The sequence below is a fragment of the Arvicanthis niloticus genome, chromosome 14 (genome assembly GCF_011762505.2).
Source record: "Arvicanthis niloticus isolate mArvNil1 chromosome 14, mArvNil1.pat.X, whole genome shotgun sequence".
Classification (NCBI taxonomy): domain Eukaryota; kingdom Metazoa; phylum Chordata; class Mammalia; order Rodentia; family Muridae; genus Arvicanthis; species Arvicanthis niloticus.
Window position 1 is genome coordinate 50,728,669 of NC_047671.1, and position 23,454 is coordinate 50,752,122.

General features: G+C 45.6%; 3 protein-coding genes across 3 annotated transcripts; 2 read left to right on the forward strand and 1 right to left on the reverse strand.

Moving 5' to 3' along the window:
- Nucleotides 1-18: 18 nt before the first annotated feature.
- Hars1 (histidyl-tRNA synthetase 1) lies at nucleotides 19-15,272 on the forward strand. The gene is made up of 13 exons (XM_034518383.2): nucleotides 19-196; nucleotides 437-526; nucleotides 6,096-6,215; nucleotides 8,625-8,720; nucleotides 9,907-10,032; nucleotides 10,820-10,927; nucleotides 11,060-11,158; nucleotides 11,375-11,468; nucleotides 11,691-11,818; nucleotides 11,915-12,157; nucleotides 13,700-13,816; nucleotides 14,488-14,634; nucleotides 14,889-15,272. The coding sequence occupies exons 1-13, from the start codon at nucleotides 107-109 to the stop codon at nucleotides 14,958-14,960; spliced, it is 1,530 nt and encodes a 509-aa protein (XP_034374274.1). The 5' UTR covers nucleotides 19-106; the 3' UTR covers nucleotides 14,961-15,272.
- Nucleotides 15,273-15,425: 153 nt separating this feature from the next.
- Nucleotides 15,426-17,957, forward strand: Dnd1 (DND microRNA-mediated repression inhibitor 1). The gene is made up of 4 exons (XM_034518388.2): nucleotides 15,426-15,684; nucleotides 15,822-15,939; nucleotides 16,278-16,739; nucleotides 17,368-17,957. Exons 1-4 carry the CDS (start codon nucleotides 15,661-15,663, stop codon nucleotides 17,817-17,819), a joined length of 1,056 nt encoding a protein of 351 aa, XP_034374279.1. The 5' UTR covers nucleotides 15,426-15,660; the 3' UTR covers nucleotides 17,820-17,957.
- A 139-nt stretch (nucleotides 17,958-18,096) lies between these two features.
- Wdr55 (WD repeat domain 55) lies at nucleotides 18,097-21,673 on the reverse strand. The gene is made up of 7 exons (XM_034518387.2): nucleotides 21,398-21,673; nucleotides 19,819-19,919; nucleotides 19,648-19,735; nucleotides 19,363-19,542; nucleotides 19,144-19,243; nucleotides 18,883-19,052; nucleotides 18,097-18,802 (listed from the first exon to the last, which is right to left on the reverse strand). Exons 1-7 carry the CDS (start codon nucleotides 21,589-21,591, stop codon nucleotides 18,481-18,483), a joined length of 1,155 nt encoding a protein of 384 aa, XP_034374278.1. The 5' UTR covers nucleotides 21,592-21,673; the 3' UTR covers nucleotides 18,097-18,480.
- Between the last annotated feature and the right edge of the window lie 1,781 nt (nucleotides 21,674-23,454).

Below are 23,454 nucleotides of genomic sequence, written 5' to 3' on the forward strand. Positions count from 1 at the left end.
CGCTCTAGGCACGAAAGCCGGGACTCGGTAACCGGAAATCATCCGAATCTAGGCTGAGTCCACCAAGGCGGGTTTAGACAGCCGTCAGTTCCGGTTGGCAGACAGGATGGCAGATCGTGCCGCGCTAGAGGAGCTGGTGCGACTCCAGGGAGCGCATGTGAGGGGCCTTAAGGAGCAGAAAGCGTCCGCTGAGCAGGTGCGACTCGGATGGAAGGAGAGGGGCCCGACCAAACCAGAGAAACATAGAAGGTGGTCTGGCTGGAGGACAAGCATGTGGATGAAGGAACCTGGCTGGTAGAGTGAAGGGCTGAGTGAGGAGATAGCTAGGGTGGGTCCGGAGAGAATAGAGGCTAGGCCTAAGACAGAAGTATCAAGGGTAAATGGGGAGGGAGGGGAGTGACAAATGGTCAGTCCAGCGTCATTTTTCCTTCCACAGATCGAGGAGGAGGTGACGAAACTCCTAAAACTGAAGGCACAGCTGGGCCATGATGAAGGCAAACAGAAGTTTGTGCTCAAAACCCCCAAGGTAATCTATTCCTGTGTGAGGCCTCAGAGAGAGGCCCTGGTCCACCATCTGAAATACTGCAAACGAGCCAATGGTTGGTGTAGGCACTAGGCTGGCTTGAACTCAGCCTGAGTCATTGGGTGATGGCAGTGATGACAGAAACGAGCTGCTCAGGGGAGGCAGCCTGCTAACTGCTACTCCTTTCATTAATTATGTATTTATTGAGTAAGTCTATGTGGGTGTCATTGTACACTGAATACACCATACTGGATGCCTGCCTTTCTGATGCTTGCATTCCCTTGAGATTTAGGACAAATATCCTACCCAGGGATATGCAATTACAAAACATGAATGGTGATGTGAAGAAATTTAGGGCTGGAGAGATGGCTCAGCAGTTAAGAGCAGGCAGAGGATCCAAGTTGTGATTCCCTGCACCTACATCAGATGGCTCACAACTGTCTGTAACTGGTCTCCATAGGCACCTGCACCCACACAGTTCTACAACCATACACAGATACACACACACACACACAAAATGTATAAAAATAATAAAGAAACCATTACAAAGAAACTCACAGAGATGCTCTGAGATTAAAAAAAAAAAGGGGGGGGGACGACTGTGGAATCTGAGAAGCCAGACTGGGGAAGTGATATGATAGACCACTTAAGTGGGTGAGAGATAGCCAGAGGAAGGCTGTTAGAATCATAAGCTCAGTAGAGTATAGAACCTCTGAAGCAGAAAAGAACCTTAATATTCCCTAGGAACTAGAAGAAGCCCTGCTCAAATGGAGATGCTTACCTCATCCTCGGGACTTCGGTTCAGATGCTATTCTGTAGCTTCTATAAACAGACCTCTACACCGTTACTGGGTTCCCCTGGCATATCATACATAGTTCTGTTATTGTACTGGCTTTGGATATTCACTTTGGTGTATGTGTGTATGGATCTGTGCAAGTATGTGTGGGTACATGCAGAAGCCAGAAGAGAATGTCAGATTCCATGGAGCTGAGGTTACAGGCAGTTGTGAGCCAAGGTGCTGGAAACTGAACAAATTGATGTCTCTGGAAGAGCAGCAAGAGCTCTTAATCCTTGCGCCATCTCTCCTGCCCTCTGCAACAATTTTTAGAAGATAATTCATGTTATTTAATGTAATTACTTATTGACTGTGTTAATTAATAAATAATAATAAATAATGCAGTATTATTTAGTAGTTAATTAAGTCTATTTACCAGAAGATAAGATTGGGTGCCTGGAAATAAACATATATTTAATGAATATATTTAAAATTGATTTCCAGAGCTGAGAGAAGCCATGTGTGGTGGCGGACATCTTTAATTCCAGAGCTGAGAGAAGCCATGTGTGGTGGCGGACATCTTTAATTCCAGTACTCAGGAAGCAGAGACAAGCAGATCTTTGTCACTTTTAGTGACACTAAGACAGAACATTGGGTTTAAGCAAATAGGGGCTAATCTATTACAAATTCCCTATTTTCTACTTGATTCAGTAGTCTCATTGATTATTGATCATTGTTTCTTTGAGATTTTATTTTATTGAGACAGGGTATCTCTATGTAGCTCTGGCTGTCATGGAATTCTCTATATAGTCCAGGCTGGCCTCGAACTCAGAGATCCCGCCTGCTTCTGTTTCCCCAGTGTTGGAACTCAATTCTTTTAAGATTTTTGTTTTTTAATGATTTATTTTATTTTTACTTATGTGTATATGTCTATGTAACTCTCTCTCTCTCTCTCTCTCTCTCTGTGTGTGTGTGTGTGTGTGTGTGTGTGTGTGTGTGTGTGTGTGTGTTTCCTTGGAGGGCAGCTGGAATTACAGGCAGTTGTGACCTGCCCACCTGGGTCCTGGGAACTGAAGTCAGGACAGCCTGGTATACAAGTCCCAGTCCAACTACATAATAAGATAGTAAAACCTTGTTTCCAAAAGGTTTTACTTTTTAAAGTAAAAGTTAGGGGTAGTGTGGAGGGGTGGAGATAGAAGGTATGATTACTTCTTCTGTATTGAGGTTAATTCTTTGAGCCAAATTCACGAAGCTGTGCCTTTCTACACATTTTTTAAAAACCAAAGCAAAACAAAAATACAAACCCTGACCAGGCTTAGACTTGCTGTATGCAGAGACTGGCTTTGGAATTCTGATCCTCAGGTGTCCACCTAACAAGTGCTGGAATCACAGGCATGCATCACCACACCCATCCCTCACAATTCTTTTTCAGAGGTTCAAGAGAAGTTTAAAATCTCAAAGAAATGGGGGCTGGAGAGATGGCTCAGTATTAGGGGTGGTTGTTGCTCTTCTAGAAGAGCTGAGTGGCTGAGCGCCCACATATAGCAGCCCACACCTGCCTGTGATTCCAGCTGGCCTCCAAGGGCATCCACACACATGCCAGTAAAGAAATGATCAATAATTGCTCAGATTTTTGAATGGAGAGAAAATAGGGAATTTTTGATAGACCAATCCCTCTTCACCTCAACCCAATGACCAGTCTTAATGTCACTAAAGCAGAAGCAGCAGATATTATGTCCCTGCAGATATGGTGCAATAAAAAATACACAGCACCACCTATAGATTTTAATCAGGGGAATTTGAATGTAATTAGGCCTTTAGACTAAGGTGGAGAAACACAGAGTTGAGAACAGGTTAATGACTCATCAGTCGTATTGGTGACTGGATCCAGAATGTAATAAACTTTTTGGGACAAATTATCCAGTTTCTTCAACAAATAAATAACATGATGGAATGGGGGTGGGGAGGAAATAAGAGTGGGGTTCAGGGTTAGAAGACCTGGAGTCCAAATGAGACACCACAAAAAAAGAAAGGAAGCTGTTGTTGATTAAATGGACATATCATAGAAAAGTAACATGTTTAGAATCTGATTAAAATAAGCTAATCATGAAAAGTTATTATCAAGGTAGTTAGGGAAAATTGAACACGGCTGATCGTGGATAGTATTAAGGGATTCCACAGCTATTCAATTTCCTTATGGGAAATGGTATAGCATTTTCATGTAACCTATGCACATCCTAGATGATTAAGTCATCTTTAGGTTACTGACACCTAATATAAGTAGAGAAAAATCTATATATTTAGTATAGGCAGAATTTTCTTTTAACCCCAAGTATTTTTCAGTGCATGGTATATTGACTCTATGGATATGGAACCTGCAGATACAGAGGAACAACTATATGATCCACACTCTGTGTACTCACTACTAAAACAAATGAGGCTGAAGAGATGGCTCAGAGATAGAGCACTTGCTGCTCTCCCATAGCACCCAGGTTCAATTCCAGTATTTACATAGTGGCTCACAAGCTACGGTAACTCCAGTTCTAGGGGCTTCAACATCCTCTGCTGACCTCTGTGGGCACCAGGCATACACACAGTACATAGACATACATGTAGGTAAAACACCTATACACATAAAATGAGATAAGTCTTTTAAAATAAAAAAAAAAAAACTATATTATCATCACTACTTATCTTTTGTTTTTCTTCCAGATAGGGCCTAGTCTATAGTCTAGGCTGGTCTGAACTCACCACAATTCTCCTGAGTTGGCCTCCCAGATGTGGAAACAGGAATGAGCTGCTAGTACTGTTTTTCTAGAACTTTCTCATCATTCAGAATGGAAACCGTAGCCATTTAACAGTATTCCTCTTTCCACGCTCCCTTCATCCCGCTGGTGGTTCCTATCCCACTGTCTCTGTGTATTTAACAACTCTAGTTACCTATATAACTGAGAATGGTACTTGTTTAGATTTGTTTTCTTGAGCCAGAATTTTACTGTGTGGTCCTGATTGACCTAGAACTCACTACGTAAACCACCTGGTCTTGAACTTAAGTTGATATTCATGCCTCTGCCTGCCAAGTGCTGGTATTATGAACATGCACCATCTTCCCCAAATGACTAGGGCTTCTAAATGTAACAATATGAAAAATTTATTGCTATGGCTTTCAGATTCCACATTACAACCAGTCTTTAAGAAAGAGTACTTGTTGGATTTTGGTGTAGAACCAAAACAGAATATCCAGAGTTGAGAAGCTCATTGGGATTCTCCTCCTTTTATAAGAACATACCTGTGTAACATTATAGAGTTTCTTTATGTTTTTCAACCAGACCAATATACATCAATAGAAACTTAATACAAAAAGCACATAGAAAAATTTGTCATGCCCCACTAGTCCAGCAAGGAAGACGCAAACAACCGGATCCTTCTCAACAGCCTTTATTGCAGAAACGCTCTTTTAGTTTTCAGGAGGAGACCTCAAATGCCCAGGGCGAGCTGCTTATATACCCTCAGCCCTGGGGGACAGGGGGAGGGGGAAGCGGAAGCGTGTGGAGGTGCGCGATTGGTCAGAACTGCAGTGCCTCATTAGCATACCACATTAGCATACCCCGCCCGGGAGGGGGTGATTGGTCAGGATCATGGTACCCCATTAGCATACCCTGCTCAATTGTGGTACCTTATTAGCATGCCCCGCTCTGGAGGGGGTGATTGCATGCGCAGTGCACTTGTTTACCGATATGTCATTACCAGAAGCCATCTTGATCAGCCGAGTGGGGTCGGCTGCCTACAAAAATTAACTATCTGAATTAAAGGAAACATTAAAGATTTGCAAAAATGGGTTGGAGAGATGGCTCAGCAGTTAAGAACACTTGCTGCTCTTCCAGAGGACCTGGGTTTGATTCCCAGCCCCCATACAGCAGATTACAACCATCTGTAACTCCAGCTCCAGGTCTGCCATCCTCATCTGGCCTCCACAGGCAGCATACATGTACGTGATGCATGGACATACATGCGTGAAAAGCACCATACACATAAAATAAAAAATAAGACTGTAAACAAGATTTTCAAAAATGTGATCAATGTTACTCTTCTCACTACATCTTTTCAATTCACTCAAAATATTTGTGTTAATGTATAATGGTATATCAATAAAATTTTGCACTTTGAATTTTGGATGTGGCAAATATACATACAAATAATACACTCTGGATTGAGAGTTAGTAGCTAAGAATGTGAGAAGGTCCTTAGAAAGCTCTGGCCTGGGTGGCAGACAACAGGCTTCACTCTGTACTTGCTGAGTGCTCTTAGGTGGCAACTTGACATCCTGTAATTTAGCTATAAAATATATCTGCCTAACCTTGACTTGGAGCTTTTTTCTGTTCTTAGTAATGGTCTCACTGTTATGGATCAGGCTAGCCTTGAACTCAGTGGTCCACCTGCCTATGCCTTCCAAGTGCCATCACACCAGGCTCTGTGAGAGCTTGCATTCAGAAATAACTTTGTTAAATAGGAGCCACTTTGAATTGGTAATATACATGTCAAGTAGGTATTCGCTGCTGTGCAAGGAAATAGTTACTGTTGAATTTTCAGAAAACTTGTACTGAGAAAATGGCTCTGAATTCTGGGAATCAGAACCGAGCTGGCCAGTGGAGTCACAGGGCCTGTTCTGAGCTGTCTTCCCACTTTTACAGCAGCATTTGTGTCCCTTGTTCCTGAGCTGGTTTTTGGATATTTCTAGAGTTTATTTCTTTTGTTGTTTTAAATGTCATCCTTGCATTTTGATTTTTTACTTTCAAGGGCACAAGAGACTATAGTCCCCGGCAGATGGCAGTCCGAGAGAAGGTGTTTGATGTCATCATCCGCTCTTTTAAACGCCATGGAGCTGAAGTGATTGATACACCTGTGTTTGAACTAAAGGTAAGAACTGGGTAAGGAGAAACCACAGTGGATAGGCTCACGATTACCTAAAAGGGGACTAGAGGAAGAAGGTTAGAATTTTAACATATTAATGGAGCACAAAAAAGAGTCCAGTACATGACACTACCAGAATATAGATGTTTATAAGTCCACACACTGGGGCTTTTAGAGCTTTTAAGATCCTGGCTGCTTTGCTCAGAGGGATACATTATAACCAGTTAAAAACATCAAAGGACATGGCCCTTAAGACTATCATTTTTGTTTCTGACATTGTTCAGATCTTAGGCTTTATAAAAGCATCTATATTTGCTAACCCGATAATGCATTCCTATATGCTTATCTTCAAGAAAAATACTCAAAACCACAAAGCTGTGTGCATAGATATGCCTACTAACATGTTTAGGAAATGTATTTTAACTGGAATAGCATAAACATCAGATAGGATAGTGTTAGCAAACAGATAAGTGCAGAGCTCCTTTCTGTTCTGAGGCAGTTTCATAATAACCCAGGCTGGCTTTGAACCACAAGCTGCGTGCTTCTGCCTTCCTGAGTTACAGGTGTAGCTCACTGCACCTAGAGTCTGGAAAATTATACATCCTTTTTACTTGCTTACTTTTTAATGGTGGGGGAGTTAGACTTATTTTTCTTTGTGTGAATGTGTGCACATGAGTACAGGTACCTGAGGAGTCAGAGGTATAGACTGCCCGTGGAGCTGCAGTTACAGGATGTGTGAGCTGACCTGGGTGCTGTGAACCAAACTTGGCTCTTCTGCAAGATCAATATAAGACCCTAACTACTTGAGTGGAACTGGAGAGATGGCTTAGCAGAGCACTTGTTGCTCATCCAAAGGATCTGGGTTCTGTTCCCAACATCCATGTCGTGACTCACAATCATTTGCAACTGTGGTTCCAAAGAATCCAACACTCCTCTGACCTCCACAGGCACCAGGCATGCATATGATGAATATGCAAACATGCAAAATATTCATACACATAAATAAAGTAAACATATATTATTTTTTTATTTTTAATTTTTAAATTTTAAGTAGTAATACCTTAGGACTGACTAAGATGGTCCAGTGGATAAAGACGTTTACTACCAGGGCTGGAGAGATGACTCAGCAGCTACAAAGACCTGGGTTCAATTCCCAGTACCCACATAGCAGCTTACAATTGTCTGTCCAGTTCCAGGGACTCCTGTGCCCTCACACAGACATACATGCAGGAAAACACCAATGTACATAAAATAAAAATAAAATCCTAATTTAAAAAAAAAAAAAGACATTTACTACCAAGCCTGATGGCCTGAGTTTAATCTTTAGAACTCACAGGATGGGACAACCAACTCTCACAAGTTATCTGCTGACCTTATGCATGCCACGGCATATGAACACACACAATATAAATAAATGGTTGTAAAAAAAAGAGTAATACTTTAGCAGGGCCTAGTGGTACACGCCTTTGATCCTAGCATTGGGAGGCAAAAGCAGGTGAATCTCTTAAGTTTGAGGCCAGCCTAGTCTACAGAGTAAGTTCTAGGACAGCCAGGGCTAAACAGAGATACCCTGTCTTGAAAACGTGAGGAGTTGGGGTGGTGTGAGGTAATAGTTTAGCTCTGCCACAGAATAGGGGGGAAAGCAGAATATCAACACTGAATTGTTATTCCCTTTTAGTTTTTTGTTTTGTCTTTTTGAAATGGTCTCTCTATGTAGACCAGGCCAGCCTCCAACTCAAAGAAATCTACCTGCCTCTACCTTCTGAGTTCTAGAATGTGTGCCTGGGTACAATACTTCTTACTTGTGACTATATCAAACTTATAAGCATTAGGATGAAAAGCAGAGGGACTATAGAAATAAAGACAATATTTGAAATTAGTCATGTTAGAGTAGTTAAGTTTTTGTGTTTATAATGGTCTTTTTTTAAAGATTTATTTATATACTTTTATGAATATGAGTACTCTATTTACATGAATGCCTGCATGACAGAGAGGCATCGGGTCTCATTACAGATGGTTGTGAGCCACCATGTGGTTGCTGGGAATTGAACTCAGGACCTCTGAAGAACAACCAATGTTCTTAACTGCGAAGCCATTTCTCTAGCCCCTATAATGGTTTAAGGGCAGGGAACACAGCTTAGAGTAATTACCCATCAAGTACAAAGCCTAGGTTCAGTCCCTAGCATCAAATAATTTAACAACAATAATAATCATAATCATAATAATAAAAAAAAAAAACTATACCCAGATGTGGTAGCCCAAGCCTTTAATCCCAGGATTCAGGAGGTAGAGAGGCAGGCAGATCTCTGGTAGTTCACAGTCAGCCAGGGATACATAGTAAGACCCTGTCTCAAAAAAAAAAAAAGTTAAAGTATAATTTATTATTGTGATCATATTTCTTCTTGGTTTCTCCAGGAAACACTGACTGGAAAGTATGGAGAAGACTCAAAGCTCATCTATGACCTGAAGGACCAGGGTGGGGAGCTGCTGTCCCTCCGCTATGACCTTACTGTATCCTTCTAAACCTGGGTTCTTAAGACTTTGCAGGAATTGGCACTCACTGAAGTTGAACTTGGGTTTAGGGTTAGCAGGCACAGGTAAGATTAAATATGAAGCCGCTGACAATAAAAGGCATTTTTTTCTCTAAAGCAAAATAAAGGATTTTGGGTAAGCAGAATACAGCCTGAGAAATCTCCAGCTTTGCCAGGTGATGATGGCACATGCCTTTAGTCCCAGCAGTCGGGAGGCAGGGGCAGGTGGTTCTCTATGTTTGAGGCTAACCTGATCTACAGAGTTCCAGGACAGCCAAGGCTACACAGAAAAACTCTGTCTCAAAAAAAAAAAAAAAAAAAAAAAAAAAAAAAAAAATCCAGCTTTCTATCAGGGCCCTGTTCCCAGTTTTACAACAGTCAGTTCCTGGCTCAAAAACAGCTATCCCAGTAGACAGACTTTCTATAAGTGATTACTGTTTGCTTTCTCTTCACGTGTCTTAGTAAGTGTTCTGTTGCTGTGTGGAGACCATGACCAACGCAACACTTACAAAAGAAAGCATTTAATGATGACTTCCTTACAGTTTATAGAGTTAGCCTATTATCATCATGCCAGGGAACATGGCAGCACCAAGGCATACATAGTGCTGGAGAAGTAGCTGAGCGCTTTACATCCTGAGAGACAGACAGACAGACAGACAGACAGACAGACACACACACACACACACACACACACACACACACTGTGCCCAGGATGGGCTTTTAAAACCTCAAAGCTCACTCCCAGTGACACACCTCAACAATGCCACACTACCTAATCCTTCCAGATGGCTCATCAACTGGAGACAAAGCATACAAATACACAAGCCTATGAGGGCCAGTTTCATTAAAACTACCAGTCATCCATCTGATTAGGGATTCCGCATGGGCCCTTTTCTTGCTGTGTCTAATCTGCCAAGTTCCCTTCTCTCCTCTAGTCCACATAGTCCAGGGAGACAGTCAAAGAGGAAGGAGCTTTACTTAATCTTCCTTCCTGCTTCAGCTGCCGTTTATGACTGTACAGTTCATTCTTCCTGACAATCAGAAGTGATGTTTCTCTTATAGGTAGTGGTTTTATCTATACCCACAGGGTTAGACCCTAGCTTCTGTGAGTGACGATAACTTCCAACAGCCGCAGGAGGCTCTTTTTCTTAACACTGTGTTATCAGGTCCCTTTTGCTCGGTATCTGGCAATGAATAAACTGACCAACATTAAACGCTATCATATAGCAAAGGTGTATCGCCGGGACAACCCAGCTATGACCCGAGGCCGTTACCGTGAATTCTATCAGTGTGTGAGTGTTGAAAAACCATGGAGCAGGATGGGTAACTCAGGCCCTCTCTCCAGTAGGATCTACTGTGTGCTATGGCATCCTGAACAAACTAGATGGTCTCAAAAATGCTCTTAGATTTCCATGATATTTGCAAATAGACCTCTTAATGGCTTGGTAGACATGAAGAATAAAACAATCAGTTATGGGCTTTGAGGACCTGGTTTGGTAGGGGTTTTTCAGGGAGAGTGGGTTGTTTTGTTTGGAGAAAAAATGCAAGGCTTTGTACACTCTAGGACACCAGGCAATTGTAATATCATTGAGCTATGCTCCTAGCTCCAGGTTCTTTATTACCACAGTATTGGAATCACAACAGAGAATGAGGAAGTTCAATATGTGTTGTTATCAAATCTTCTAGACTAATGTTGCAGGATTTCTGACAGGTGGGGAAAAAATAGTGAAAGATCAAGGTAGGAAGAGCTTGGGCAGTAGCCCAGTGGTAAAGTAATTTCCTCACACTCTTGAATCCCTAGGTTCAGTCCCCAGAACTGCCACAGAGACAGACAGACAGACACACACACACAGTGACAGAGACACTGACTAAGGCTGGGAAGTTTCCCCACAACAGTAGGAGAAGCTAAGGAAGATGAATTGGATGGAGAACAATAGTTCGATAATAAACAGGATAGCAGGACTGCTGAGAGCCGGGGAGCTGCTGATGAGACAAAGCAAGGGGAAGGCCTGTGCTCAGATGCTAACACAGTAGAGATTTCAGGAGTCCATCACATGCCACCTTCCTCTCTTCCTGCAGGATTTTGACATTGCTGGACAATTTGACCCCATGATTCCTGATGCAGAGTGCCTAAAGATTATGTGTGAGATCCTGAGTTCACTTCAGATCGGCAACTTCCTGGTCAAGGTCAGAGCTGGATAGGACTGGGAGGGCAAGGTGGGGCCTGGCCTCTCACAGATCAGTAGCCCATGTGATAGAGACTATAGGGAATCATGCAAAATAAACAGATTCCTTCTTTCCTGTACCTGCTCCTCTCAGGTAAATGATAGGCGCATCCTAGACGGGATGTTTGCTGTCTGTGGTGTTCCTGAGAGCAAGTTCCGTACCATCTGCTCCTCAGTGGACAAACTGGACAAGGTAACAACCCAAGCACCTGACTTCCTAGATCCTACCCTGTTTTGAGCAATGAATTTTTATGAGGAGAGGTAGTTGCCTCTCTGCCTACTGGAGGAAGACTGGCCTCAACATGTAGGCTGAAGGACACCTTTGCTCTCAGATTGCTCCATAAGAAGGGTCCATACTTGTTCTGTGGTGGGAAAGATGTGTAATGGCCTCTGACTGTTGTCTGCCCAGGTTTCCTGGGAGGAAGTGAAGAATGAGATGGTGGGAGAGAAGGGCCTTGCACCTGAAGTGGCTGATCGTATCGGGGACTATGTCCAGCAGCATGGTGAGAAAAGAACCCAGCAGCCATGTCTCTGCCCCCAGTCCTAAAGTTGAACTGTATATGTGTGCATGTTAGTGAAAGGGGAGTGTTCATGTGTACCTGTAACTGCAGCCCACATAAAAGGTAGACCTATTGGGTGGGGGGGGTTGGTTTGGTTGGTTGGTTGGTTGGTTGGTTGGTTGGTTGGTTTTCTTGTTCATCTGGCCTATAAATTTGATTCCTCAGGTGGGGTGTCTCTGGTGGAGCAGTTACTCCAGGATCCTAAACTCTCCCAAAACAAACAGGCTGTAGAGGGCTTGGGAGACCTAAAGCTGCTCTTTGAATATCTAATCTTGTTTGGCATTGATGACAAGGTGAGTGAAGTTGGAGACAGGAGCCCCAGCTGACCTCTGTGGCTTGGGGTCCCTCCCTGATCCTATCTGCTACTGACCACGACCTTGCCTCCACAGATCTCCTTTGACCTGAGCCTTGCTCGAGGGCTGGACTACTATACTGGGGTCATCTATGAGGCAGTGCTGCTACAAATGCCAACCCAAGCTGGGGAAGAGCCCCTGGGTGTGGGCAGCATAGCTGCTGGAGGGCGCTACGATGGGCTGGTAGGCATGTTTGACCCCAAAGGGCGCAAGGTGCCATGCGTTGGGCTCAGTATTGGAGTGGAGCGGATCTTCTCCATTGTAGAGCAACGATTAGAGGTAAGTCCTAGGGCAGATGATAGTACCCACCATTCCTGTAATCTCCTAGAGACAGGTGCTGCTTTGGATAGGGAGCATCTCTGAGAAATGCAGAAAAGTTGATAGCCTTCAGGCTTGCTCCTTTATAGGCCAGTATGGGGTGTGTGTGTGTGTGTGTGTGTGTGTGTGTGTGTGTGTGTGTGTAAATATGGTTTATGATACTGGAAATTGAACCTGGGCCTTGTGCATGTTAAGCACTCTATCACTGTGCTGTTTTTCACTTATTTTAAGACAGAGTCTAACTAAGTTGCCCAGGGTGTCTCTGAACTCAGTGTGTAGCCCAAGTAGGTCTTAAATCCTCCTGGCTCAGCCTCTGAATAGCTGGACTAGGTTGAACATCAAGCCTGGCTTCTAGGATAGTTTTGTGAATCTTGGTTCTTTCTCCTCTGGAGAATTGTGGAAGAAACGCTATTCTTCCTCTCAGTGGGAAACATGCCCTAGGCCCTGGCCTTACTCAGATGGCTGCTCTGACTCCCTAGGACCTAAAATAACACCAGGGAAGTTCCCCATGATCCTCCAGACCCCCTTTGTTGCTGGAACTCTTAAGTGGCGTGCTGCATTTGATTTCAGGAATGCTCTAGCAGCGTCTTGTTCTCTCTAAGATGACACCACCCATGTTTCTCACTGGAGGTCATGATTTCAGAAAGTATCTTATGTTGTAGCTTTGAAAATAGATTTTCAGAAAAAAATGAGGAGCAGCAGTGTTCTTCTTTGTTCCTACATCCACACACACCTAGTGTCACAAACGGGAGAGTAGAAAGTGAACACTAGGTACCTACCAGTGGTGGCTTGAGGTGGTCTCAAAGGTCTTTCCTTGGGACCCCTTACCTCCTGAGGAGAAAGAAGTTTTAACTTTACTGTGCTGCTCCCCTGGAATGGTTATACCTTTTTGTTGTTGTGTTTTAGTGTTTTGTTCTGTTTGTTGTTGTTGATTTTTAATTTTTATTTTATGTATATGAGTGTTATGCCTACATGTGCATCTGTGCCTGGTCCTCACAGAGGCCAGAAGAGGGCATCAGACCCCTCAGACCAGAATTACAGATGGCTGTGAGCCGCCATGTGGGAAGCAATCAGTGCTCTTAACTGCTGAGCCATCTCTCCAGTCCCATTATTTGTTTTCTTAGATTTTTGTTCTGGTTTGTTATGTGGTTGTTTGTTTTATTTTGTTTTGTTTTTGAGACATACTAAGCTCAAACTCATATATTCAAGGCTAGCCTAACTGCCTGATCCTTCCGTCTCCACCTCCCAAGCACTGCAATTATAGATGTATACCATATCACACTGAGCTTTCCATCTACCATTTATTCTGACAAGTCATACAGTCAGTTCATTTCTTATACCTCTAAGAACTATTCCATGGCCAACTGTTAGGTCAGAAGGCTGCCACCCTTCCCTAGTTGAGCTCACTGAGTTGAACTTAGTCTCTCAGGATCCCAACTACAGCCTCTTTGTTTGTCCCTTGATAGCATAGTCCGGCTCTGACTCTTGCCCACCTCTCCCTAGGCTTCAGAGGAAAAGGTACGGACCACAGAGACACAGGTGCTTGTGGCATCTGCCCAGAAGAAGCTGCTGGAGGAGAGACTGAAGCTTGTCTCAGAGTTATGGGATGCTGGGATCAAGGTACAGGGGGCCATCCCTAGGCTGGCTGCAAACTTGGGAGTACTAGACACAAACTAATACAAGTTTACATAGTGCCTTCTTCCCACTGTTTCTTCGAATGGGGCAAAGAACAAGGTGCCTCATACATAACAGTATGTAGCTTGGTCTTGTAGGACTCCAAATAATGGGAGCAGGGGCTGTCTCTGACTCTGTTGCCCGCCTTTGAGACCTTTCCTCCTAGTGGGCTGCCTATGGAGGCTGACTAGGAGAGGAGGTGCCTAGTCTTACGGAGAGGTAGGATATAGGGAGGAGAGGAGGGAGGGGATAGTGTGGTCAGGATATAAATAAATAAGAACAGCCTAAAAAGGATTGCTTGATTGAAGGGGCATTGTCAATTATATTCTCCCAATTGTTCTTATATGCTAGTAACAGCCTTTTTATTCTTATTAGTACCAATATCATATATATATTATGTCATTGAGACTCAGCTTTATAGCTCATCAAAGTATTGAGAATTTAGTGATTCTCAAGGATTTTGTAATTTATAGAAATTAAAAGTACTTTTTCAGAGCTGGAGAATAAAGACACTTAAAACAACAAACAACAAGGTGCGTGCTGCATCCTCCCCCCTCCTCCAGAGTTTGTCTCTGAGAACAACAGAAGCCTTTGTTTTCTTCCTCGGTCATTTGCAGGCTGAGCTGCTGTATAAGAAGAACCCAAAGTTACTGAACCAGTTGCAGTACTGTGAGGAGGCAGGCATCCCACTGGTGGCCATCATTGGTGAGCAGGAGCTCAAGGACGGTGTCATCAAGCTCCGCTCAGTGACAAGCAGAGAAGAGGTGAGAGGCAGGCAGGCAGGCTAGTGCAGTGGAGGGCCTCAGATGCTGGTTGGCCCAGGCCTGTTTGAGATCTGAGCCTCATACAGGACTAACTTAGAAGGAATCCGAGTGCTTAGGCTTTAACTATAATCATGGCATTTAAGATCTCTGGTGCCTAACTGGGTACATGTCCTAGTGAGCCAAACCTGGTAACTAGGAGGCACTCAGGGAACAGTAGAGTGGGAGATGCTCATACCTTCTTCCTCTGTGGCCAGGTGGATGTCCGAAGAGAAGACCTTGTGGAGGAGATCAGAAGAAGAACAAATCAACCCCTCTCCATCTGCTGAACTGAGCAAACTAGTAGAGGAAACAGGATTGGTCTTAACTGAACTAAAACTGTATATATACCTAAATAGTCTGCACATTTCTGATCCAGCAGAAGACTGAAGGGTGGTCAGAACAGAGGCTTTTTGTTTTTATTATTACATTATTATCCGTAATCACTGGCAAAAAATGGCCAGGTACTTCTTGTCGGGGATGGGGGTCAAGCAGTATAGGTGGACTAATCAAGTCTCTGCCTCCTAAACTCCTTGAGATGGCTTCGTTGAAAAGCCACACGGCAACGGCCAAAAAGTCCAATAAATGTCTCTACGGCTACACCTGTCTGTGTCCATATTGCCTAACGCTACCTTCCTCGGGTCCTGAACCATTCAAACCACTGGTGTGAAAAGAAGGAAACCTTCCCAAACTTACTGAGTCTGGCTGAAGAGTGAACAGCCTGTGAGGTTCTTGTGCCTAGGGTCTACCCTGCCCCCAGAGTTCCTTCCACCCCGCCCCTGACTGGTGATGGAGCTCCTCCCACACACGGTCCTAAGAGGGGGTTCGAGATTCACAAGAGCGTGCGCTGCGTGCAAGGATGCCTCCTTGAGAGGCGGGGTCGCGCTTAGAGCCAATGAGAACTTGAGGGGGCGTGGAGGCAGGGAATCTTCCAGAGGCAGAAGCCCGAGGAAGTTCTAAAGAGGGAACTGCAAGACTTCGGAAAGAGCTATGCAGTCCAAACGGGAGTGTGAGGTAAGCAATGAAGACCTAAGTGATCCTTGGGCCCCGCCTGCAGAGGGGGTGGTTACAGTGACCCCCCCCCACACACACCTCAAACGAGGTGGAACAGGGCCGATGATGCGCCACTTCAACCTACCTCTCTCCCCCAGCAATGGTGTGAGCGGGTGAATCCAGAGAACAAGGCAGCCCTGGAGGCATGGGTAAGGGAGACTGGCATCCGCCTGGTGCAGGTCAACGGGCAAAGGAAGTATGGCGGGCCACCCCCAGGTACAGTAGTCCCAGCCCCTGTGACACTAGGCCATCCTCAGCCACTCTTTATGGAAAGGCTCCAAAGTCAGAAAACACAAATTACCTGACATACTCTCTACTAGATGTGGCTGCTTATCTAGTTTCCCTTCCACTCTTCCCATCAAGGATGGTGCGCCCATTCAGTGCCAGCCTAGTTGTTTACACAGTCTAACAATTACGGGAACGACCCGGGAGCCAGAAAGGTGTCAAAATATTTCCAAATGGTCCCCCTTCTCACCCCTCACACCCCAGCTTTATCCTGAAGCTTAAAAACATCATTGTGGACCACAGTAACCAACAGTATCCTCTCCCTCCAGGCTGGGTGGGCAGCCCGCCCCCGTCAGGGTCCGAGGTGTTTATTGGACGACTACCACAGGATGTGTACGAGCACCAGCTGATTCCACTCTTCCAGCGCGTGGGGCGCCTCTATGAGTTCCGCCTAATGATGACCTTCAGTGGCTTGAACCGTGGCTTTGCCTATGCGCGCTACAGCTCGCGGCGCGGTGCCCAGGCCGCCATTGCTACGCTGCACAACCACCAGCTGCGGCCTTCTTGCCAGCTCCTGGTGTGCCGAAGCACCGAGAAGTGCGAGCTGACGGTGGACGGACTGCCTCTTAGCTTGAACCGCCGTACGTTGCTGCTCGCCCTGCAACCGCTCGGTCCCTGCCTGCAAGAGACACTGCTGCTACCCAGCCCTGGGTCTGCGCCCACCCAGATTGCTCTGCTCAAGTTCAGCACGCACCGAGCTGCTGCCATGGCCAAAAAGGCCCTGGTAGAAGGTAGGGGTGGAAGCTGAGGGAAGGTGGCTGGCCACTTCACAACATATCCCCAAATCTATAGTCAGACATGAGTTGAGTTCCTGAACTGCTACCATATATATAATAGTGCTACGGCCACTACTTACCTATATTTAGTTGTCTTACTGTTTTTGATTTTTGTTTTTCGGAGACAACGTTTTTCTTTGTAATAGCCCTGGCTATTAGTCCACAAAGGATGTCCCTTTGTAGACTAGGCTGGTGTCAAACTCAATAATCTGCCTACCTGTGCCTCTAATGCTGGGATTAAAGGTGAATTCCTGACGTGCCAGTGCAGCCAGTTATCACCTCGAACTCAGTGGAGGATAAGCAGTGCTAAATGTTAGTTTCAGTTTTCATTGACCAGAAAGGTAGCTATTGTGATGGTTATTAAGCAAATAGAGCCTGACTGCTCTGTATTCCCCCAGGGACTTTTAGGTGTTGTTACTGCTCCTTTACAAATTAAATGAAGCCTAGGGAGGGTGTCAAACCACCTAGAAGTGGAGACATTAAACAGCCTGTGGCAAGTCACTTCAAAGCCTGGTCTTAAGTGCTTGGCTCCAGTCCCAGTGTTTAGCTCTGCCCTTGTCTCTTGCCCTTTTTGTTTTTGCAGGCCAGTCACTCCTCTGTGGAGAGCAGGTGGCTGTGGAGTGGCTCAAGCCAGACCTGAAGCAGCACTTCCGTCAACAGCTTGCCGGTCCCTCACTACGGTTCCTACGGCCAGATGTCAGTCAACTAGCCCAGACCAGGGACAAGCTGGGGTCCCAAGGGGCTCGGGCTGCTCTGCAACTGCTGTGTCAACGGATGAAGCTGGGCAGCCCAGTGTTCCTTACCAAGTGTTTAGGAATGGGGCCTGCCGGCTGGCATCGCTTCTGGTACCAGGTTGTAATCCCTGGGCATCCAGTGCCTTTCAGTGGCCTCATTTGGGTTGTGCTGGCCTCTGATTGGCAGGATGGGCACGAGGTGGCTAAGGATGCTGTGTCTGCACAGCTGCTGGAAACACTGAGAGAATCTAGGGCCAGCTTATGGTCTCCTGGAGCTGAAGCAGGTGCTATGGTTAAGTAGTGACTTTTTTTTTTTACAGGCACCCTAAATGGGTAAGCAGAGCCTGTGCCAACCCCCAGCCCAGCAGGCCTGGGCAGCCACTACTTGATCCCAAGGAGACAGGCCAGGTGACAGACAGCTTTCCCTGCTGGGACAGGACCCTGTCACACCTAAGTGCTACTTTAGTTGTGAGGAACCTTGCCCTCCCCCACTGAGCCCAGGGTCTCACTGGACCTCTGACCTACTATCCTTAGTCAATTCCCAGCTTGACAAATGTTCACCACACCCGCACAAGAGCTTACTATGAATCTTTGTTTTTATTTGGAGAACTGGCTGAACCAAAGAGCCTTTCCTCCCACTACTTGTCCCTAGTTTGGGCTTATATGGTTTTTGTTTTTCTATACTGGTTTTATTTATATTAAAACCCTGGTTGGTATACATGTGTCTGTGCTATCTTGCTGTAGTGGCCATAGAGTTTGTTTTACAATGATGGGGGAGCAAAAACTTTCCCACTTTAGGGCCCTGAGTTCATGTCATTTCTTATATGATACAATAGAATATAGAGAATTCCTGTTTGGGGAGTCAGGTGTAACTCAACGGCAGAGCTAAGCTTACCATGTCCAATCTACAGCATAAACAGATTTCTTTAGGGAATCTGTCCCAGAAAACAGCTGCTTGTCCCTCAGTCACTGTCGTCATCGCTCTCCCTCACCACTTCCTGAGCCTTGGCATCCTCTTCATCTTCTCTCAGCCCTGCAAAGAAGTCATCCGTGCTCCAAGCTTTACTGCTCAGGGCATGAAGCGGCCCCCCCTTTTTCTTGCGTCGCCGATAGTCATCCACAACCACAGTTCGAAGCTGAGTCACGTCCCAAAACTTGACACGCTGGTCATGGCCACTACTGGCCAGAAAGTGGCCACAATGGGATAGGGCTAGCTCCTCCACAGGCTCCCCAGCATGCTGGCCCACGGTGCCTACCACTCGGTTTGGCAGGATGTTCACAGCCCTGAGCAGAGAAGAGTCTTAGGAACTGGCTAGCTTGGTTTATAATTCCTATGCCTGAGGGCTGCTTCCTGTTCCCCTTACCTGATGATTCCGTCAGTGGAGCCAGTGCACAGCAGATTCTCAGTGACTGGAACCATGCAGTCAATGGACTCTGCTCTTAGGGCAAAGCGGTCACTTGTAGCCCCAAAACCATTCCAATTGAAGAGGTAGATGGTACCTTCGCTAGAGCCACAGGCCACCTTCTTCCCGTACTGCAGGTTAACAGAGCAAACCATATTTGTGGAGTCACTTCACAATGAACCCCCTAGTATATGGACCCCATCCCATCATACCCAGCTGTACTTTCATGAGGGCGATGGATGTTAGATCTCCTGACTGAGGCTCTGAGAGTAACTCAAACCGGCGTCTCTTGATGTTGAAGACACCAAGACAGCCATCTCCACTTTAAAGAAAAACAGATGAAATGGTTAGTTGCAGTCCAGGAAGACTATAATAAAACGAGGGCACAGGCACCTGGTCCAGTGGGAAGAAATGAGCAGACCGTTAGGTTTCAGGTTGTACCTGGCTGTGAGCAGCAGCTTCTTGGCTGGGTCTAGAGCCATGTCAGCAATGTACTCCTCATGCTGCCGCATATCCATCAAAGGGCCTTCTTTACGCTGGTCCCATAGCCGGATACCACCGGTGTCATCCCCAGTAACCAGAACATTCTCATCCACGAGCAGCAGACTATTAATGGGGGCACTGGAAACACAAAAATAGGGATGTGTTGTAGTAGAGACCTCTCCACTACCAAGATGAGACTTCAACCCTCACTAGGTGCACATATACCTAACAGATTTTCCTTACCTGTGAGCCTTGGAAATTCGTCTTTCCAATTGTCCCTGTTCGACATCTAATACATGGATTGCTTTGTCCTTAGAGACAGTAACAAGTTCTAGGGGGGAAAGGCCCAGGTTATGCTCTTGCTCATTGTCCCCTACCCTCTACCACACGCTGGCTGCCTTCCCCAGTACTTACTCTGCCCATCCTCTGAGAAGACAACAGCTCGGCAGGACTTGAGGTGGTGCCCTGAGGACCAGAGCTCCTTGGTTTCTCCCTCCTGACAAGAGTAGGCAAAGCTGAGGAAAAGGAAGTGAGAGTGAAGGATCCCATACCATACCTGATGCATGGAGCACAAAGACCAACCCAACCTTCCCACGTAGGTAGGACAATTCCAGGAGCAAAGAGCTTCTATTCTGTTCATTTTCTTTCTCTGTAGTACAGGAGACTAAACTCAAGTCTTCACACACACCAGGTAAGTAATTTGCAACTCAGTCACACACTTCCAACCTACTTCTTTTTTTTTTTTTTTTTTTCCTTTAGCTTTTTGACACAGGGTTTCTCTGTGTAACCCTGGCTGTCCTGGAACGAACTCACTCTGTAAACCAGGCTGGCAACACACTCAGGGATTCACCTGCCTCTTGAGTGCAGCACCCAGTTTAGTCTGGAATTCATAATCCTTTTGTCTCATCCTTCTGGATGCTGGGATTACAGGTACACACCATCAGACCCCACTCCTCTTCACTACTCTCAAAACCCTGAGCCCAAAGAAAGACTGGGTGTGGACCACTGTGAGGGCCCAGAAATACTCAATAAATGAATGGCAAGCTGGGTGAAATAGTAGGTTCCTATATTCTTAAGAATTCTGGCCAGGCGGTGGTGGCGCACACCTTTAATCCCAGCACTTGGGAGGCAGAGGCAGACGGATTTCTGAGTTCGAGGCCAGCTTGGTCTACAGAGTGAGTTCCAGGACAGCCAGGACTACACAGAGAAACTCTGTCTCAAAAAACCAAAAAAAAAAAAAAAAAAAAAGAATTCGGAGACCAAGATGAGTGGTGGTGGTCCATGTCTTTCCCAGCACTAGGGACTAGGGAGGCAGAGGTAAGCAGCCTAGTCTTACAGAGTAAGTTCTAGCACAGTCAGGGCTACAAAGAGAAACTATCTCGAAAAACAAGGGGGGGGGGGGGGGAGAGACAAAACAACAACAACAAAAACTGAGACTGAAGCCAGAGAATCCTTTGAGAGCACTCGGGCCATAGTGAGATCTTGTCTCAAGGGAAAATAGCTCTTGACAGAAATCCAGTCCCAGAAGTGATGCTAACGAAAGACGAAGCTAATTACTGTATATTCTGACTAATGTCACAGTGCTGACAAGTTGGAACAAAATAGAGGTGGAGGGCTGGGGAGATGGTTCAGTGGACAAAGTGCTTGCCTCAGGTTTAGGGATCCCCAAAACCTATGAAAAAGCTTGGCAGGTATGGTGGCCAACTCTAATCCCAGCACTTAGGGGGGAATAGAAGGGATCTCTGGCAAGTTAGCTAGCTAAGACTAGCCAGGACCGTGAAACTCCAGACTCAATAAGAAACCCTACCTTGAAGAAAAAAAAAAGGAGACGAATGTGGAAAGACACCAGGAATCAATCTGAGTCCTCCACAAGCGCACTTGCCGAATGTTACTTAACATTCGAGGCGTCTCGTAAGACATCTTCCCGCCACACTCCCTACCCCTGCCTCCTCCCAGAGGAACTTTAACACACTCCGCCCTACGCCCCACTCACACGAACACGTCCCCGTCCACGTCCCCTGCAGCCAGCAGATCTCGAGTCGGATGGAATGCCAGGCCACTGGCTGGCGCTTCCAGCAGGATATCTTCTGGGGTATCACGGATCCGGGGTGCTGCCTTCGTGGAGTCAAGGTCTTCCTCTTCATTGTTTGAGTTCTCTGCAGGACTCTCCTCACACATGGGGTCCATAGGATCCACGCGCGCCGGGAAATCAACTACACTGACAGAGGCGTGGCCTAAGTAGTTGCTTCCGGGAGGAGACGGGATCGGAAGTGCACTGGAAGGACGTCAGAAGAGGCGGGGCTGCCGCCGCTGATTAGAGTGGAGCGAGCACCGCGTGCTGCTTCCTCCAAGACTCAACAATCCACCCATCCCCCCTTTTGTTTTTTTAAATGAAGCTCATTAAAATTTTTAGTTGTTGGTGTATAAATACATTTTAAACACAAAGGCCAAGAAAAAAAAGTGCTGAGGAAGAAAGGCACAGCAGAACGCATACATGTGGTTTCAGAGGATCCCCTTCCGCTGGCTCCCAGCCAGTTTTTTCCTGATATGAGTGCCACGCCCGTCACGGCGCGAGTGTCAGAGATCAATCGGCCTTATGGAGTTGCTTCTCTCCTTCCACCTTTACTCAGATTCAAGGGATTAAACTTCAGACTAAAGCTTTGCTCTACTACCAATTTATCGACTATGCCATCCCCCTGTTCCCTCACCCCCAGACCCATTTTACCTGACCTACTGTGGCCTGTGCTTGGGTTGCTACCTTATGTGACCTTCAAGGCCTGCCCTCTCTCCCAAGCCGCTTCATATATTTGGAAACACCCTAAATTCGTCTCTCCACCCAATCCTGTCTTAAAACAACAAAGGGATCTCAGTTATTCCTGACTTGGTGATACCTAAAACCCAGGCTAACAGCAGGCAGGTTGCACAAAAGGAACAGAAAATCCACATATCCCTAAAGTTGATAGACAGGGGTCATCAACAGGAAGCAACCTGCACACATGCTCAAACTGCTACCTATGCCAACATTTTCCTGGCCTCCAGAGAAACAGTGAACATTTGTATAGTTTAGTTCATGACCAATTGTACGTAGGCTACCAGGAAAAAAAGCATGACAGCTGATGTTCTGGGTATTCCTTTTATCAAAGGTTCCAATAATGAAAGTGTTTTTGCATGGTGGGGCAGTCTCTGTGTCTGGCTGAGAAGGACCTGCTCAGATTTCTGTGCAAATATGCCTTATAAGGCATATAGTGAACCTAAAACTTAAAAAGTGGGGGTAGCCAGGCAGTGGTGGTGCACACCTTTAATCCCAGCACTTGGGAGGCAGAGGCAGGCAGATTTCTGAGTTTGAGGCCAGCCTGGTCTACAGAGTGAGTTCCAGGACAGCCAGGGCTACACAGAGAAACCCTGTCTCGAAAAATCAAAAAAAAAAAAAAACAAACAAACAAAACAATAACAACAACAAAAAAAAAACAACAAAAAGGTGAGGGGAGTTGAACATGATAGCAAACACCTTTCATTTCGGTTGTGGGAGGTGGTTGAATCTCTTGAGAATTCTAGGCCACCTTGATACAGTGAGAACCCACTGAAAAGGAAAATAAACAAATGACATGAGGTGAGGTTAAGGGTTTCAAAGGATAGAAATACCCTAACTGTCTGGTAATTGGAGCGTTAAGAGTACTTGTAGAAACAATATTGATAGTCAGCCCTCAGATCTTAATTCTCTGGACTCTAGGTGTCCATATGAATCTGTCTCTGTGATCTTTTCCTAATTAGAACTGTGCCCTACAACCACAGGACCAAGACATCATCTGTTTAAAGCCATTTCTAGGTACTGTTGAAGACAGCCCATTTTTTTAACCTCTTAAGCATTACTGGCAAAGCTGGGTTCCTTAAAAAGCACTTTCCTACAGCTAGGCCCTTAGGGGTAGAGGGCTTGTCTAGTATGCAGAGCTGAGTTTGATATGCACCACCACCAAAACAAAAATACTCTTTCAGGATGAAAATGATCAAAGTCAAGAGCTAAGTTTCGTGGCATTCTAGCTTCCTTTGGAT